This window comes from Gastrolobium bilobum, unplaced genomic scaffold (assembly GCF_033153095.1).
Source record: "Gastrolobium bilobum isolate Gb01-03AN ecotype WA unplaced genomic scaffold, APGP_CSIRO_Gbil_v1 utg14062, whole genome shotgun sequence".
In the NCBI taxonomy this organism is placed as follows: domain Eukaryota; kingdom Viridiplantae; phylum Streptophyta; class Magnoliopsida; order Fabales; family Fabaceae; genus Gastrolobium; species Gastrolobium bilobum.
In genome coordinates, this window is record NW_026898155.1 from 319,179 (window position 1) to 335,252 (window position 16,074).

General features: G+C 33.9%; 2 protein-coding genes across 2 annotated transcripts; both read left to right on the forward strand.

Moving 5' to 3' along the window:
• The first annotated feature begins 781 nt into the window (after positions 1–781).
• Positions 782–1,655, forward strand: LOC133313347 (probable calcium-binding protein CML41). Its single transcript, XM_061514711.1, has one exon. It carries the CDS (start codon positions 826–828, stop codon positions 1,429–1,431), a length of 606 nt encoding a protein of 201 aa, XP_061370695.1. The 5' UTR covers positions 782–825; the 3' UTR covers positions 1,432–1,655.
• An 8,203-nt stretch (positions 1,656–9,858) lies between these two features.
• LOC133313329 (lysM domain receptor-like kinase 4) lies at positions 9,859–12,775 on the forward strand. Its single transcript, XM_061514696.1, has one exon. The coding sequence runs from the start codon at positions 9,986–9,988 to the stop codon at positions 11,888–11,890; it is 1,905 nt and encodes a 634-aa protein (XP_061370680.1). The 5' UTR covers positions 9,859–9,985; the 3' UTR covers positions 11,891–12,775.
• Positions 12,776–16,074: the final 3,299 nt, after the last annotated feature.

Here is a 16,074-nt window from a genome sequence, read left to right on the forward strand (position 1 = left end):
CAGTTGACGCCAGGGAACTGAGTACATAAGGTGAGAACATATGTTCGATCCTACTCAGTACCGTCTTTAGGAGAGACTTAAAGCCTTAATCTCGGGATCTTTCCCGAATTAAACTAGTCATAAATTGAAATATCTTAAAAAAAAATAATTAAGCTAGAATATGATGGTAAAAAAAGAAAGAAAGAAAGAAAATATTTACTCATACCGTCTTCGAAGCTGCATCCCATGTTTGTTAATTGTTACAATAGAATTCAAATTTTATACGTTTCACTTTCAATTATAAAATGTTATCTCAATAAAATAGATATATATTTTTTATTTAAAATGACGGCACTTTCTTTTTGTAATTATTAGTTTTCTTACTCATATGTTAACTTTTAATTAAAGGGTTAGGAATACGACAAAGGAGAGGTGATTTCATTCATGTTATAATGACCCGTTTGACCTTCCAGTTCATCCATTTTAATTTAATTATTATCCACCTTCGTAAACCCATTGCTCGGTTCTGTCCGGAAAATGCAAAGAAGCAGGACATGATTTTTCTGCCTCGTTGAAATTAAGGAGGTTACTTCGTGACAAAGGAAGTCAAGTCTCAGGACCATAATAAGTCGGTCTCTCAGGCAATTTCCTTGTATTCACATTACGCTTCCAAGTTCAAACTTCCTCTTTTTGATTTTTGAAGTTGCATCTAATTTGGAGTTGGGATCATCAATTTCTTTTTCTATATAAATAATTAAAAATGCCACGACCCAACAGCTAGGTTCTCTTAGTTATTGTGAAGTGTGCAACTTCAATCTGTCGCACAGTGCAATTACAAAGCACCCCATGGAATCCGGGGTTGTTTCCAAGTCCTCCAGATGGTTATTCTCAAATAAGAACTTGTTCAAGTTAAGCTTTCCGTGCTTAACTCGTTCCACACCCAAATCATTACCAGCTATGGAAATTGGCACTACTACTACACCTCCCCTGATTAGGCATTCCAACGTGCACAGCGCAAAAGTCGACGATGACAAGCTCAAAGATGTTTTTGATCACTTGGATGTTGACAGAGATGGTAAAATTTCAAGCAAGGAGCTAATGGATTACTTTGCATCCGTAGGGGAATCCGTGAACCATAAAGTGGCTAAGAGTGTGATCAATGAGTTTGACTCTGATGGTGATGAGTTGCTTGATTTCGGGGACTTCGTCAGACTCATGAAGCAAGAAGACAATGGTGAGTTGGAGGATATTCTAAGAAGTGCATTTGAGATGTTTGAGGTTGAGAAAGGCTGTGGGTGCATAACGCCCAAAGGCTTGCAGCAGATGTTGCGTCAATTAGGAGATGTGAAATCTCACGACGAGTGTGCGGTCATGATTCGAGCCTTCGATCTTGATGGCAACGGATTCCTTGATTTTCATGAATTTCAGCTGATGATGTCCTCAGCTAATTAGGTTTTCCCCTCTCATGAACTTCACTTTAATGAGAGAAACCGAACACCCTTTTTCTTCTTCTTCTTTTTCTTTGACGTAAGACACACGGTTTATTATTGTGAAGACTGAGGTTGGGGCACCAGTTGTCTGTCATTTTTTAGCCATAGTTTTAGCTTGTCGTTTTTTTGTGTCACGAGTTCGCTTCCGTCTTCCGAAAGATATTAAGACTTGTTTGCTATTCAAGACAAGAGTAACAAATCATATGTGTATTTGATAAATTTATAACTTATTTCGTGTTTATTGTGAATTACATAAGTATATTAAAATAATGATGTAACATTAAATATAAATAAATAAAAATATTATATTAATATATATATATATATATTTAAAAAAATTATTTTTAAACTGTTTTATTTTATTTTACCTTATTTATATATTAGCTTATATTTTAAATTATTAAAATTATTTTAAAACTCATAATTTTATATAAAATATATCAAATTATTTAAAATAATCTACAAAACATTTTAAAATAAAATTTACAGAAATATTTAAAAATATATTCTAAATTGTTCGTCAACTAATGGTGGTTCATGATGGATGGTGACAACATGTGTGTTGTGATTAGGGGTGTTAACGAGCCGAGCTGAGTCGAGCTTTAGTCTTAAGGTGTGCATGACAACCTTCTCAGAATCAATTCTTTTTTAATTTATGTTTCCGAGAATAGAAATGGATAGGAAACTCATTTGGTAAAATCAGTTTATTTTTTTATTCCTGGGATGAACCAGTTTAATTTTTGTGCTGGGGAACAGAAAAAAGAATCATAAAATTTCTGTTTTTTTGTTCTCGGGAACAAAATGAGACACACTTATCTCTCTCAATCACTCTCCACCTCTATCATCATCACCACCACCACCACCATCATCCCGACACGACTGCCGCCACCATCGTCGCCGTCGTCATCGTACCACTAGTGTCGTCGTCACCACCCTTCACCACCACGATGCCACCGCCACCATTAACACCACCTCCACCCATCACTACCATATGCCATCGTCACCACCACACAACTATCACCGCTGCCACCACCACCACCACCATTATCACCATCACCGTCACCACCACCATCACCACTATTGCCATCAACCACCACCACCATCATCGCAATCACTACCGCCAATATCGCAATCACACGCTACTGCCACCATCCTTATCGCCACCACTACCATCACAACCAATGTCACAAACCACCACTACCATTGCCGCAACCACTATCGTCACCATCACCGTCGCCGCCGCACCAACCACCACCATCATCGTCACAGCCATTACCGTCACCACCACCACCATCGCCATCGCCACCATTACACCACCCCTGTTACTACCATCACCACGCCATCGCCACCATCACCGCCACCACTGTCACCTACCACCACCGCCGCAGCCACTGTCACTGCCACCACCACCACCATGATGCCTTCACAACCACCACAACCATGTCACTGCTACCATTGTTGTCGCCACCAACCACCATACCACCACCATTGTCGCAGTCACTGCCATCACCTCCACCACCACAATCCCCACCACTACTGTCGCCACCATTACCACCGCCATCGTCGCAGCCACTGCCGTCATAATCACCACCACTATCTTCACCACGTCATTGCCACCACCACTACCGTACCGTCGCCACCACCACCACCATGCCACCCGCCGCCGCCACCACCACCATAACCACACCATATGGAAAGGAAAGTGATGATCCGAAATTTTTTTATATCTAATAGAAATTATTTTTTATTATATTATTTGTTGTACTGTCAAACACAATTCTCATTCTCGGAATAAAAATAAAACATGTTATCAAACACATTTTTTTTCTCAGATACTGTTCCAAGGCATAGAAATAGAAAAGAATTAATTCTTTTCAGAAACAGTATTAGGGAATAGAATGGTTGTCATGCACACCCTTAAAATGTTAAGTCTGTGTTTAAATGTGTCAGCCTGATCAAGTCTGTTACCTGTTATGAATATAATTATCGGCTGTGGCCTGACTTATTTACAAAAAATAAAAGTCTGGTTCCACCTGTTTAAGAAAAAATAAGACAACAAAAATTTATACAAACAGAATATACAATCAACAACACTAGTAATTTCATAAATATTCATAAATTCAATGTATATCCAAACAACATAATATAGAACAAAATTATTTAAAAAGTCTGTTTAACTAATAAAATGGGTTGAAATGGATTGAGGAGAGGGAGGACTATTATAAGTAGTATAAAAATATAAAATAAAAATTAATGTACTAGGCCAGCCTGAGAGGCTTTAAGGTCAAACTTTTGAATTGAAGCCTGAGGCCTTTTTATTAAACGAGCTTTTATAAAAGTTCAAACAAGGTTCTAACAACCAATTTTAGACATGTAAGCTCAGGTCTTCACGAGCCGAGCCAAATGCCCCTATTTTATTTACCACCCTTAGTTGTGATGGTGGCAATGGCATTGGCCGAAGATGGTTGATAATCACATGAGTCAATGAATTATTTGTATTTAAGAGCTCTAATTCATTTAATTATATGATTAGTTGGATTTGAGATCAATAATTAAACTAAAAATATAATATATATATGGGGAATGATCCGTTTATAAATTTTTTTAATTTTTTTTTTACAAATTACACTATGTTCTCCCGGGAGAACATAATGTAGTTTGTAAACAAAAAAGTTTGTAAATATAACTTGCCCCTATATATATATGGGGAAGGATCAGTTTACAAATTTTTTTTGAAATTTTTTACAAATTACACCATGTTCTCCCGGGAGAACATAGTATAATAAGTGTTCTCCCGGGAGAAGATAATGTAGTTTGTAAGAGTTTGTAAACAAAAAAGTTTGTAAATATAATCTGCCTATATATATATATATATATATATATATATATATATATATATATATATATGAAAAAAGTGTTTTTTTCCTATGATCCAATAATCTAAAATGATAGGAGATCAAAAATTAGGCTTTTATATTGTAGGAAATAAAATTATCTCCTTACACACACAAAAATATATATAGAACCCATGTGGAGCCATGCAATCAGGAAGAGAAAGAGAGAAAAATTAGGTTTCACACACTTTTATGTGTGGTAGAGATAATTTTATCTTCTACAATATGAGAGACATTATATATATATATATATATATATATATATATATATATATAAAGAGAGTGAGATATGATCTTTTGACACCGGTATCAAACTTTAAAATTTGACACCAAATTCTAACCGTTGATTTTCGTCGATCAACGATTATGATTTCCACCAATCAAACTCATTAATTAATTATTAATTATCAATAGATAATAATTGTTGAATGATGGAAATCAAAGGTTAGGATTTGGTGTCAGATTTTAAAATTTGAGATCGGTGTCAAAGGATCATATATATATATATATATATATATATATATATATATATATATTGCAAAATCATTTCTACAGCCGCTGCACATATAGCAAGCCGAGATACGGACCCGGATCCTAGGATACAGTTCCGTATCCATTTTTTTTAGAAAACAGTGGGGCCTATTTTTGTGTGTCAGCTGCAGATAGCAGCTCTCTGTAGCCGTTGTAGAAAAAGTGTTCCATATATATATATGTATATATATAGGTTTAATGTCTCATGTTGTAGCAGATAAAATTATTTTTTACACACACGTAAAAGTGTGTGAGACCCATATTTTCTTTTTCTTCTTTTCACATGGCCCCACATGGGCCTCACACACTTTTATGTGTGTATATGAAATAACTTTATCTTATATAAAATGAGAGACATCAAACCTATATATATATATATAAGATTAATATTTTTCCTGCAAGATGGAGATTAATTTATTTCCTACACTCACATGAAAGTGGGTGAGACCCATTTTTTCCTTCTCTCTACTCTCCTCACATGGCCCCACATATTTTCATATTTGTTCATGATATAAAATTATCTCAATCTTGCAGGAGAAACATTATTCCATATATATGGGTTTAAAGTTTATCATATTGTAGGAAATAAATTTATCTCTTATACATACAAAAAATGTGTGAGATTTATGCGAAGAAGAAACAAAAATAAAAAAATTAGGTCTCGTACACTTGTATATGTGTGTACTAGATAAGTTTATCTTTTATCACATGGCAACTTTAAAAACATACACACACATATAGAGGGAGATGATATTTTTATTACCAAAAAAATCCTCTACCAACTCATTACTTATATAATTATTATTGAATCAAAGAGAAAGAATGTTGAAAGGTTTTTGAGGAGAGAGAACATATTGATCCAATGATAATTAGATAGACAGTAGATTGATAGCAAACTTTTTTGGTAGTAAGAATATCCCCGTATACAATTTCTCTGGATTTTTTCTTCTTGCTTTACGAGTTTTGATTCATCTAGGCTTTTATTTATTTAAAATAGAAACCTTAAAAAGCTACTTGTAAGTTTCAAATATGATAAATGAAAAACAATTATATACTTTTAAATTCATCTTTGTCATTAGAGACAGTCCAGCTAAACTATTTTAGTAAACGTATCGGTCGGATGGCTCTGTGCAGATGGCATCTGCGGAATTTGATTATGTATTCCTTTTATATTTAAAATTTTAAATTGTATAATCCTGATTGGACTTAGTCAAGTTAAACTCTTTTAAAAATATTGGTTGGATGACTCTCGGATGGCATATGCGGATTTAGCTCATATATTCCTTTTATATTTGAAATTCTATAATCAGTATCTGTACTTTTTTTTTTTTTTTTAGCAAACTCAAAGGTATCCTCACCCCGTTGGAGGCGAGACTAATTCTTTTTCGAGCATCGATCGTACTCTTTCAGAGATGACTCTACTCAATCTGTTTTTTTCATACTCAAGGCTTGAACTCGAGATCACTGGATAAGAAAACACAGACTCCTTCTATCTATGCCAATGAATTTGGGTAGTTTCTGTACTTTATTCTGTCTTATTTTTAAACTATATTTTTCGTATTTATTTAAAATATTGAATATTTGGAATATTAAAAAATTAGGTGGTATAAAAATAACTATAGAATAATTTTAGACACGTATATTTATACATAAATTATCTTACATGTGCACAGTTTTTACCGTATGATTAGAATTGAACAAATGTACCTTATTTTCACCCACTTAAACTTTGAAATTTGAATGTGCTACCTATGTAAGTGGAACGATATTATAAAACGAAAATAAAATGATGTATATTTAACATTTTTCTTATCCCAGTCGGGTATCGAGAATTCAATATTCCACATCTGAAATAATTAAAAGCTTCGTAGTAATTAAGGCTACATAAAAATATCTCAAGATTAAAATATTTGCTCTTGTATAATAAAATATAATTTTGATTTTTGAAAGTGAGATAATATCTTATTATTATTTGTTTTTAGGTTTTTTCACCAATTCATAAATAACTCGATTTTTTTTTTAACTTTTGAATTAATTACATAAACATAATTGTTTATCAAACTTAATGCTCAGATTTCTTATTTATTGTTTATTATTTATCAATTTTTAATTTTTCATCGTTTTGAAATTTTAATTTTCTATTTTAAAAGGAGTGTCTTTTAAATTTTAAATGATTTTCATATTGCATCAAAAAAATTTAGTAAACAATTAATTCGTATATATAGTGTACATTTTTAAAGTGACTTAACTTTTAGCTTGAACTTTTTTAAGTGACATATTTTATTATTAAATTATCTTATTTTAAGTTTTAAATTCAAGTTATTTTAAATTAATTATATATTATCTCTATAATTTAAAATATTGTTTAATATTTATTTTAAAATATATTTTGATAATCTAAGGTTCTATTTAAATTAATCATTAATTAACTATATTTCTCTTATGATTATAAATATTTAATATTTAATTTAAATTTTTATTTAAATTTAAAAATATCTTCTAACTTGAAATTCAATTAATACTAACCCAAACTTTTGGTAGATATTATATTAATGTCAAAGGTTTGACCATTTATTCGATTGTCTTTTTATTTTCCTCCCATAATTGTCCACCTCGTAATATCATCCACACATCTTCACTAAAAAATAAAAACAAAAAACAAAAAATCCTCCGTCATTAGCCATGCATGGGAGATCTTAAATAAAGGTAAACTTTTTCTTATGTATAAACTGGGTTTGCGTTGTTTTTATATAACGTTAGGAGAGAAAGAAAGTTGAATTGAGCAAATGGAATTTAATTCAAGGTCAGCTATACGAATAACTTTAATTCATTAAAGAAAGTAAGCCTAATTTTTTATGTCAAACTTGATGAATTAAACCAAATCTTATGCGTCGATAATTTCTCCTTTAATTTTTTTTATATATTGTAATGAAAAGAACTGTGTTCCATTTAAAAAAATAATTTAAAATATTCAACATCAATCATGTGAATCAATTTGCAGAGATTGTTCCAGCTTTACCTGGGTTGAGGACTCGATAATGGATTTTTTATTAATTTTTTTTTAACGTACTCCAATTATTATTTCGTTTTTAATAAATATTTCAAAAATATTTATCTAAAAAAACAAAAAAAACTTAATTTGCTGATTTTTTTAAAATATTTTTTTTTTTATTAATTAACAAATACTATAGGACATTCATTCAAAAAGAAAAACCCTTGTTATTGCAAAACTCTGATGCGTTCATGTCTTCATGACGTTCATAAATTATTTGACCATTTCCACCTCTTGGCTGTAGGACCAAAAATGACGGAGTCCGAACCCAATCACAACAAAGCACACAGCATCGGCATGTTAATATTATATTTGACAAAGGCGCTTAATTTGCTGTAGTCAGGGAAATGCATCATTTGATGTTAAATAAAATATTATATGTTTATGTGAAGAAATCACAATCATATAAAAATAAATTAATGGTAATAATTTTATAATTATCAATTTTAATATTTTTTCTTTTTTTATTATATCTTTATATAATTATGATTCCTTTTATATGATTACATTATATTATATTTTATTTAACATTAGAGGAAGCAGTTATTAATCATTAGGTCTTATTCATTTGAACAAGGTAAAGCACGGTCTAGTTAATACGATAACTCAGGCTTAGGGTGCTAAACGAATCATAGACTTTTTAGGGGTCTTTGGCTCGGCTCGTGAAGGTCTGAGCTTATATGTCTAAAATTGATCATTGGCATTGGGACTTGAACTTGTATAAAAGCTCGTTTAATAAAAGGCCTTAGGCTCCAATTCAAAAGCTCGGCCTTAGAGCCTAGAGCCTCTCAAGCAGTCCTAATATATAAATTTTTATTTTTATTTTATACTTTTTATACTAGTTGTAATAGTCCTTCCTTTCTCCTCAATCCATTTCACCCCATTTTATTGGTTAAATAGAATTTTTGAATGATTTTGTTCTATATTATGCTGTTTGGATATATATTTAATTTATGAATATTTATGGGATTACTAGTGTTGTTGGTTGTATATTCTGTTTGGATAAATTTTTGTTTTCTTATTTTTTTTAAAAAGGCTAACAGACTAAACCAGACTTTTATTTTTCGTAAACAAGTCAGGCCGCAGGCCGATAATTATATTTATAACAGGTAACAGGCTTGGTCAGATACATTTAAACGCAAGCTTAGCCTTTAAAGACCAAAACTCAGCTCGGCTCGGCCCGTTAACACCCCTACTCAGCTGACTAAACCGGTTGAGAACAAAAATGCAACAATACCATCTTCTAGAACTGCACCACCATTCAAGTGGCCTAATTTTAATTTATATTTTGTGCATTAAAAAAAAAGCTTTATTTCTCTCATTTTACTGTAGAGAATAAATTCTCTGCAGCTGACTCATGCTATGAGTGAAGTCCATAAAATAGTGAAGAGATAAAAAAAATTTAAATAGAACCCATCAAATATTGTGTATGCCGAAATGGCAAACTTTATGCTGGAGAAAACAATCCCCCCTAAAAAAATATAGATTCTACTCTATCATGCTCATTCCTCCGAGTTTACATCCCCCATTAGTCCTGAAATTGGGCCAGGTCAATAAACCACAATTATGTCATCCACCTATAAAATATACTGAAGAACCAACGTACACGAAACTGTAGGAGCCAGGCATTTGCTTTCCTCTGCAATATAAAATCTATGATGAACTAGTCAGCCAAATTCGACGTTCGGAGTTTTTCCTCAGTTTTTAATCTTCCACACGTTAATACTTGTTCTGCTATAATTAATAGTAATACTAGTACGTCTCAAATATCTAACAATCATATACTAAAAGAAAGAGAGGGTTATATTGATAAAATATATATATATATATATATATATATTCTCCATAAATTTAAAAAAATTATATTATATAAGATTTCACTAAAGAATATCTTACCATTAAAATATAACGTAGTTTATAAACAAAAAAATTTGTAAACATAATTTTTCCGTATTAAAATACTCAAATATTTTTCCATCTAGCTAATACTGAATCCGAGATCATTTTTTCCATCACAGGCTCAGGAAAATAATCGCATTATGGATCGTGCTGTGTTTCTCCTCATTCTTTTCACACAAAGCTTTCTTCTATGTTCAATTGCCACGGCACAGCAGAATTACTCAGCAAATTCAATACTAAGTTGCAAGAACAATGACACAACGGGGCCTTCTCCAGCTTTCCTTTACACCTGCAATGGCCTCCACAAATCCTGCCAGGCCTTCCTCATCTTCAAATCCCAACCTCCTTACAACTCCACGACCACAATTTCCAACCTCACATCATCAAACCCAGAAGAGCTTGCCAGAATCAATAACGTCACTCTGCACACGGTGTTCCAAACTGGCAAAGAGGTAATTATCCCTGTCAACTGTTCCTGTCTAACGAGGGACTACTACCAAGCTGAAAGCGAATATGTATTGCCTCCGAATCCAACATATTTTTTAGTAGCAAATGATACGTATCAGGGGTTGTCCACTTGTGATTCTCTCATGCGTGCCAATCCATATGGGGTGCTTGATTTGCTTCCTGGCATGGAATTGCACGTGCCACTCAGATGTGCTTGTCCAACGGCGCAGCAATCAACGAACGGCACCAAGTATTTAATGACTTACTCAGTGAACTGGGGTGATAATATTTCTAATGTTGCCAAAAGATTCAATGTTACTGCAGGTAGTGTAGTTGATGCCAACAGTTTTTCCTCTGAAAATCAAGCTCTCTTTCCGTTCACAACTGTTCTGATTCCGTTTCCAAGTGAACCCAGGAGTTCATTGACCATAGTTGATAATCGTCAACCAACCACTTTACCTCCTCTTGTTTCCATTGCTGAAAAGGATAAGAGTAAGACCAAGAGAAAATTCATCGTTGCGGGAGCCACGACAGGGGGCTTCATGCTTGTTCTCTGTGTCATTTTATCTGCGGTGTTTTTGCTCAGAAATAGATCAGCGGGGTTCTTTAAGCGAGGTACAAAAGGTAAAACATTGACCCCTTCAGAAGGTATCCGTGGGGAGATAGCAAGCATTGAGCTTCTCTCCAAAGTGTACAGGTTTGAGGAAATAAAGGAAGCAACTGAGAATTTTAGTCCAAGGAATAGAATAAAGGGATCTGTGTATCGCGGGGTATTTGGTTATGGCAGGAACATCTTGGCTATCAAAAAAATAAATGCAGATGCGTCCAAGGAAGTGAATTTGCTGGGAAAGATCAATCATTTCAACCTGATAAAGCTGCAAGGTTACTGTAAAAATGATGGCTTCTTCTGTCTTGTTTTTGAATATATGGAAAATGGCTCCTTAAGGGAATGGCTTGGAAAAAGCAGGTCCACAGAGCACCAGTGCTGGGCAAAGAGGATCCAAATTGCTCTAGATATTGCCAATGGACTACAGTATCTTCACAACTTCACCGAGCCCTGCTATGTGCACAAGGACATTAGCACTGACAACATTCTACTAAACGGAGATCTAAGGGCCAAGATAGCGAAATTTACTCTTGCTGAAGAATCAAAGAGGGAAGTAACCTGCGGTTCTTCCACATTACATGTTGTGGGAACTAGGGGATATATGGCCCCAGAGTATCTGGAGGCAGGGATAGTCACTTCCAAAATGGATATCTATGCCTTTGGAGTGGTGCTCTTGGAATTGATCACAGGCAAAGACTCTATTATAGTGCAAGATGGAAGAGAAGTAATGCTTTCAGCAGTCATTACAAATCTCATTGATGAAGATGATGCAGAAGCGAAACTCAGTTTGTTCATTGATCCACGCCTCACTGGAAACAGCGGGAATGTATTTGCTCTTCAGCTAGTTAGGCTAAGTCTAGCATGCCTGATAGAAGAACCTGCAAGGAGACCAAACATGGCTGAGGTAGTCTCTAGCTTATTGAAAATACATACAGAGATGGACAGAAGAATATCATCTGGCACCAATAGCAGTATACGCCCGGAGAGGTGAAAATGACAGAGAGCTTTAGCCAAATAGAAATGTAAGTATTCATCAGAAATGTAAACTTCTATTATTTCAGCAATTAATTAGCTGCATAATATGGCCAATAATACTCATTTATGCACAAACTAACTTGCTAAACTAGGAAGCAAATGCCAGATGCAACTTCCAAAAGGGAACAATTGCATAACTCTAAAGCATGGCCTCTTCTGGCTAGACACAACCTGCACTAAGTCCATCTTGACATTTACTTTTTCTCTGTCCTGAATCTAATGTTCCTCGTCTTAACCTAATCTCTTTCTGTTTACATCCTTTTGCCTAATAGCTTAACTTTTTGGGATAGTTGGTTCATAACAATAACATAATGAGAACCTCCTTCACTAAGGAGTCAGGTGTCAATCCTTGTCAGCCCCATTTCTTATATACAAAAATTGAATTTCAGAAAACGGAAAACTCCCCGTCAAAATTCATCTCCATAAGCAGGGGACAAGTTTGATTCAATCTGGTGCTTAAAGAACTCCCAACCGTCCTCTCAAAATGTGATATTTTACCTTTCCTAGATGCATTGGATGCAGATGATAATGAGCTGAAACAAGGTTGCTGTTCTGATGCAGAAGAGAGCTAAGCCTCGAACCACATATGAGCCACAACCTGAGACATACCTTCTTCAACATCTTGATTTAGGGTCTGATAACCTTCATATATAAAGTATGTACGTACCATTGTAATCAGTGTATCGAAAGACAATCCGAAAGAGTTGATCGATCTACTTCCACACTTCGGACCATTTGAATTTGAAGGACTCAACCTCTCAACAGCCAAGAAAACTCGCTCCGCCACTGGAATCGGGTACCATAACTCGTCCTCCATTAGCTTCTTCTTTTCGGCGAGTCAACCGAGTCTACTCTGAGTTTAGAAACGGAACTAGCGTTTTGTTATTTGTCTTGTTGAATTTAATTTTGTTTTTTAGTTTATCAAAAATACTTTTGTCTTGTTGGATATTATAAAAATTCAAAATTAATTTTAAAAATAATAATATTTAAATATAATAAAATTAAAAAATTTTAAAAAAATGAATTCATTTACAAAAGGGTAAAAGATTTTTTAGTCAACGAGATAAATTATCTTCGGTGAGTCCAAAATAACATTGTTTTGAGACAAAAATCAAGATGTTTTTGTAATTATAATATATTGCAGGATTATATTAGTCTTTATCTTTATAATTTTTTAATCTTATAACCCAAAATGATGTCGTTTTGAGGAGATGATTTTATCTTCGGTAATTGAATAAATACTTTTCCCTTTATAAAATTACAGAATTATAAAAATAATTTTTTGAAACATCTAAAATACTACTCAAACAAGTTTTTTTTATTGTTTTAAATTAAAAACTATTTTTAGAAATAAAAATCAAATGTTTTTATGTTTGTTCGCACAAATTCCTAACGTTGACAGAGTAAGTAATCTGTTTTTTGGATTACGGCTTAAAAATCCATCACAGTGGGCTGAACAATAAGGCAAACACAGGGTTTTGGAATGGTCCATCAGCTTTTACCCATTTTCCTGCATAGCCTCTTCAACTGCGCCACCTTTGCGCAAGCCTATGCCTTGTCGCAAAGCCATGCAACTTACTATCTGCCTGTGCAATTCCCTGACTGATAATGCAAGACAAGATCAATATCAAATCGAAGCCGTGTTAGGGTATCATCAAAACCCAAGATATAAATTTTGAGACGGAAACCTCCGTGAGAAATGTTGAAGGAGCCTTTTTTCTTACATAATAATAAAATTATTTGTGTCTCTTTCTAACAGTTTAAATTTTTTGAAAAATTGGTTATGTGATCATAGTATTAGAATTTATGATTAAATGATTTAAAACTCGATTATTACTGCTCTCATTTATCAAATAAAAAATTAAAATTAAATATAAAATAATAAAAAACAAAAAATGAGCATGGGTATTATCATCAAAAAAATTGTCTCTCACAGGAGGAAGCATGTTGATAAATATAATAAAATCATATACGTTCTTTTTTTAAAGGCTTAAATTTTTGGGAGAAGTGATTGTGTGACATAATATCAGAATTAGAAAATAGCCTTGTTATCCACACTTCCAACCTAGAAAAAAGGTCTCATGGGAGCGTATTAAAATATTTGATGAAATTATTCAGATTTCTAGTCCTAACAACTTAAATTTTTAGAAGAGTTAGTAATTTGAAATTATCCTTTATTATGTTAATATATATGAATTTTGCACGAGGATGTGAACTTACTCGAACTTTGAGGTAGAAATTTGCACGAGGATGCGACCATCCTAATGGAGAGGGTTTCAGTGGTTTGTCTTCATTAGCAGCAGGAAGGTGTCCATTGGGGGAAAAAACTTTAATACTACCTTCATTTTTTTAAATGTGAAAAATTTTCTTTCATTTTTTTTAAAAACAATTTCCGCAAATATTTTCATATTTAGAAAAAGGTGTACTTGGTAGCACTAGGAGTTGTCAAGAATAAGAATGTGATCTTACTCGAATTTATGGAAGAGAAATTATAGGCAGATCCAAGGGGAGATCATGACAGGAGATCACCGCCAACAGCTAAGGTTACACTCAAATATTTTTTTAATATATTATTTACATGCAGTATTTATCCCTAAATATTTTTTTTTATTGTTCTATATTATCACTCGTAAAAATTATAGGTACCATTTTCTAATAAGTTCAACCTCAATTTAATAATTCTCTCGATTAGGAATGTGAATAGTCAAATCAATATATATTTCAGTTTCAGTTTAAATAGATTAAATTTACATAAAATATTTTTAACTTGAGCTGAGTTATTAAATTTGATACAAGTCAAATTTATTTTATATTTAAAATATAAAGGGTCTGGCATGATATATTGATCTATTTAATTATTTAATCTATGGAGTCTTCTAACTTTATTAACAAAAATTAAAAATTAAAAAATAATTGAAATAATATTATTTTATTATTCATAATTATTTAATAATTATTTTAAGTTATTTTAAATAAAATAGAATTATATGTCAGCCTTTTAAAATACGCGATGCTACTTGCCAATGTGTCTAAACTCATTCTTCATTTCATAAGCCGTCCGAATCAAACAGTGAATATCGATTTTCTACTCCCGCCTCACCTTCTATGTGTCATATCCGGTATATGTTATCTTATTCATCAAAGTTTTTCTGAGTTGTTTACGCAAGACCGTGTTGTATGTAATCTGTTAGCGTTTCCATTTGGAAGAAATATGTGGGATGATTGATTTTTATGCCAGTGGGAAAGTTTATATATTTAGGGTGTGCATCACAACCATTTTATTTCCTAGCACTATTTTTCAAAAGAAATAATTTTTTTCTATTTCTATGTCTTGAAATAGTTTCTAAGAAAAAAAAATATGTTTGATAACATGTTCTATTTTCATTCCGAGAATGAGAATTGTGTTTGATGACACAACAAATAATATAATAAAAAATAATTCCTATTAAATATAAAAAAATTTCAGATCATTGCTTTCCTTTTCATATGGTGTGGTTGTGGTGGTGGTGGCGGCAGGTGGCATGGCGGCGGTGGCGGCGGTGACGTAGTGAAGATAGTGGTGGTGGTTGTGACGGCAGTGGCTGCGACGATGACAGTGATAATGGTAGTTGCGGCGGTAGTGGTGAGGATGGTGGTGGTGGAGGTGACGACAGTGGCTGCGACAATGGTGGTGGGTATGGTGGTTGATGGCGGAAACAATGGTAGCAGTGGCATGATGGTGGTGGCGACAGTGGCTGCGACGGTGGCGGTGGTGGTAGGTGACAGTGGTGGTGGTGGTGATGGTGGTAGTGGTGGCGATGACGTGGTGATGGTAATGGCGGGGGTGGTGTAATGGTGGCGATAGTGGTGGTAGAGACGGTAATGGTTGTTATGATGGTGGTGGTGGTTGGTGGCGGCAGCGGCAACGACGACGACGACGACGGCAGTGGTGGTGACGATAGTAGCTGCAGCAGTTGGTAGTGGTGGTTGGTGACAGTGGTGGTGGTGGTGGTAGTAGTGGCGATGGGGGTGGTGGCAGTTGCGTGTGATGGCGATGGTGGCGGTGACGGCAGTAGTTGCGATGATAGTAGTGGTGATGGTGGTAGTGACGGTGATAATGGTGGTGGTGACGGTGGCATGGTGGTAGTAATGGGTGGTAAT

Excerpts from the sequence above, each read along its gene's own strand:
- LOC133313347 (XM_061514711.1), top strand. The coding sequence starts at position 826 with ATGGAATCCGGGGTTGTTTCCAAGTCCTCCAGATGGTTATTCTCAAAT.
- LOC133313329 (XM_061514696.1), top strand. The coding sequence starts at position 9,986 with ATGGATCGTGCTGTGTTTCTCCTCATTCTTTTCACACAAAGCTTTCTT.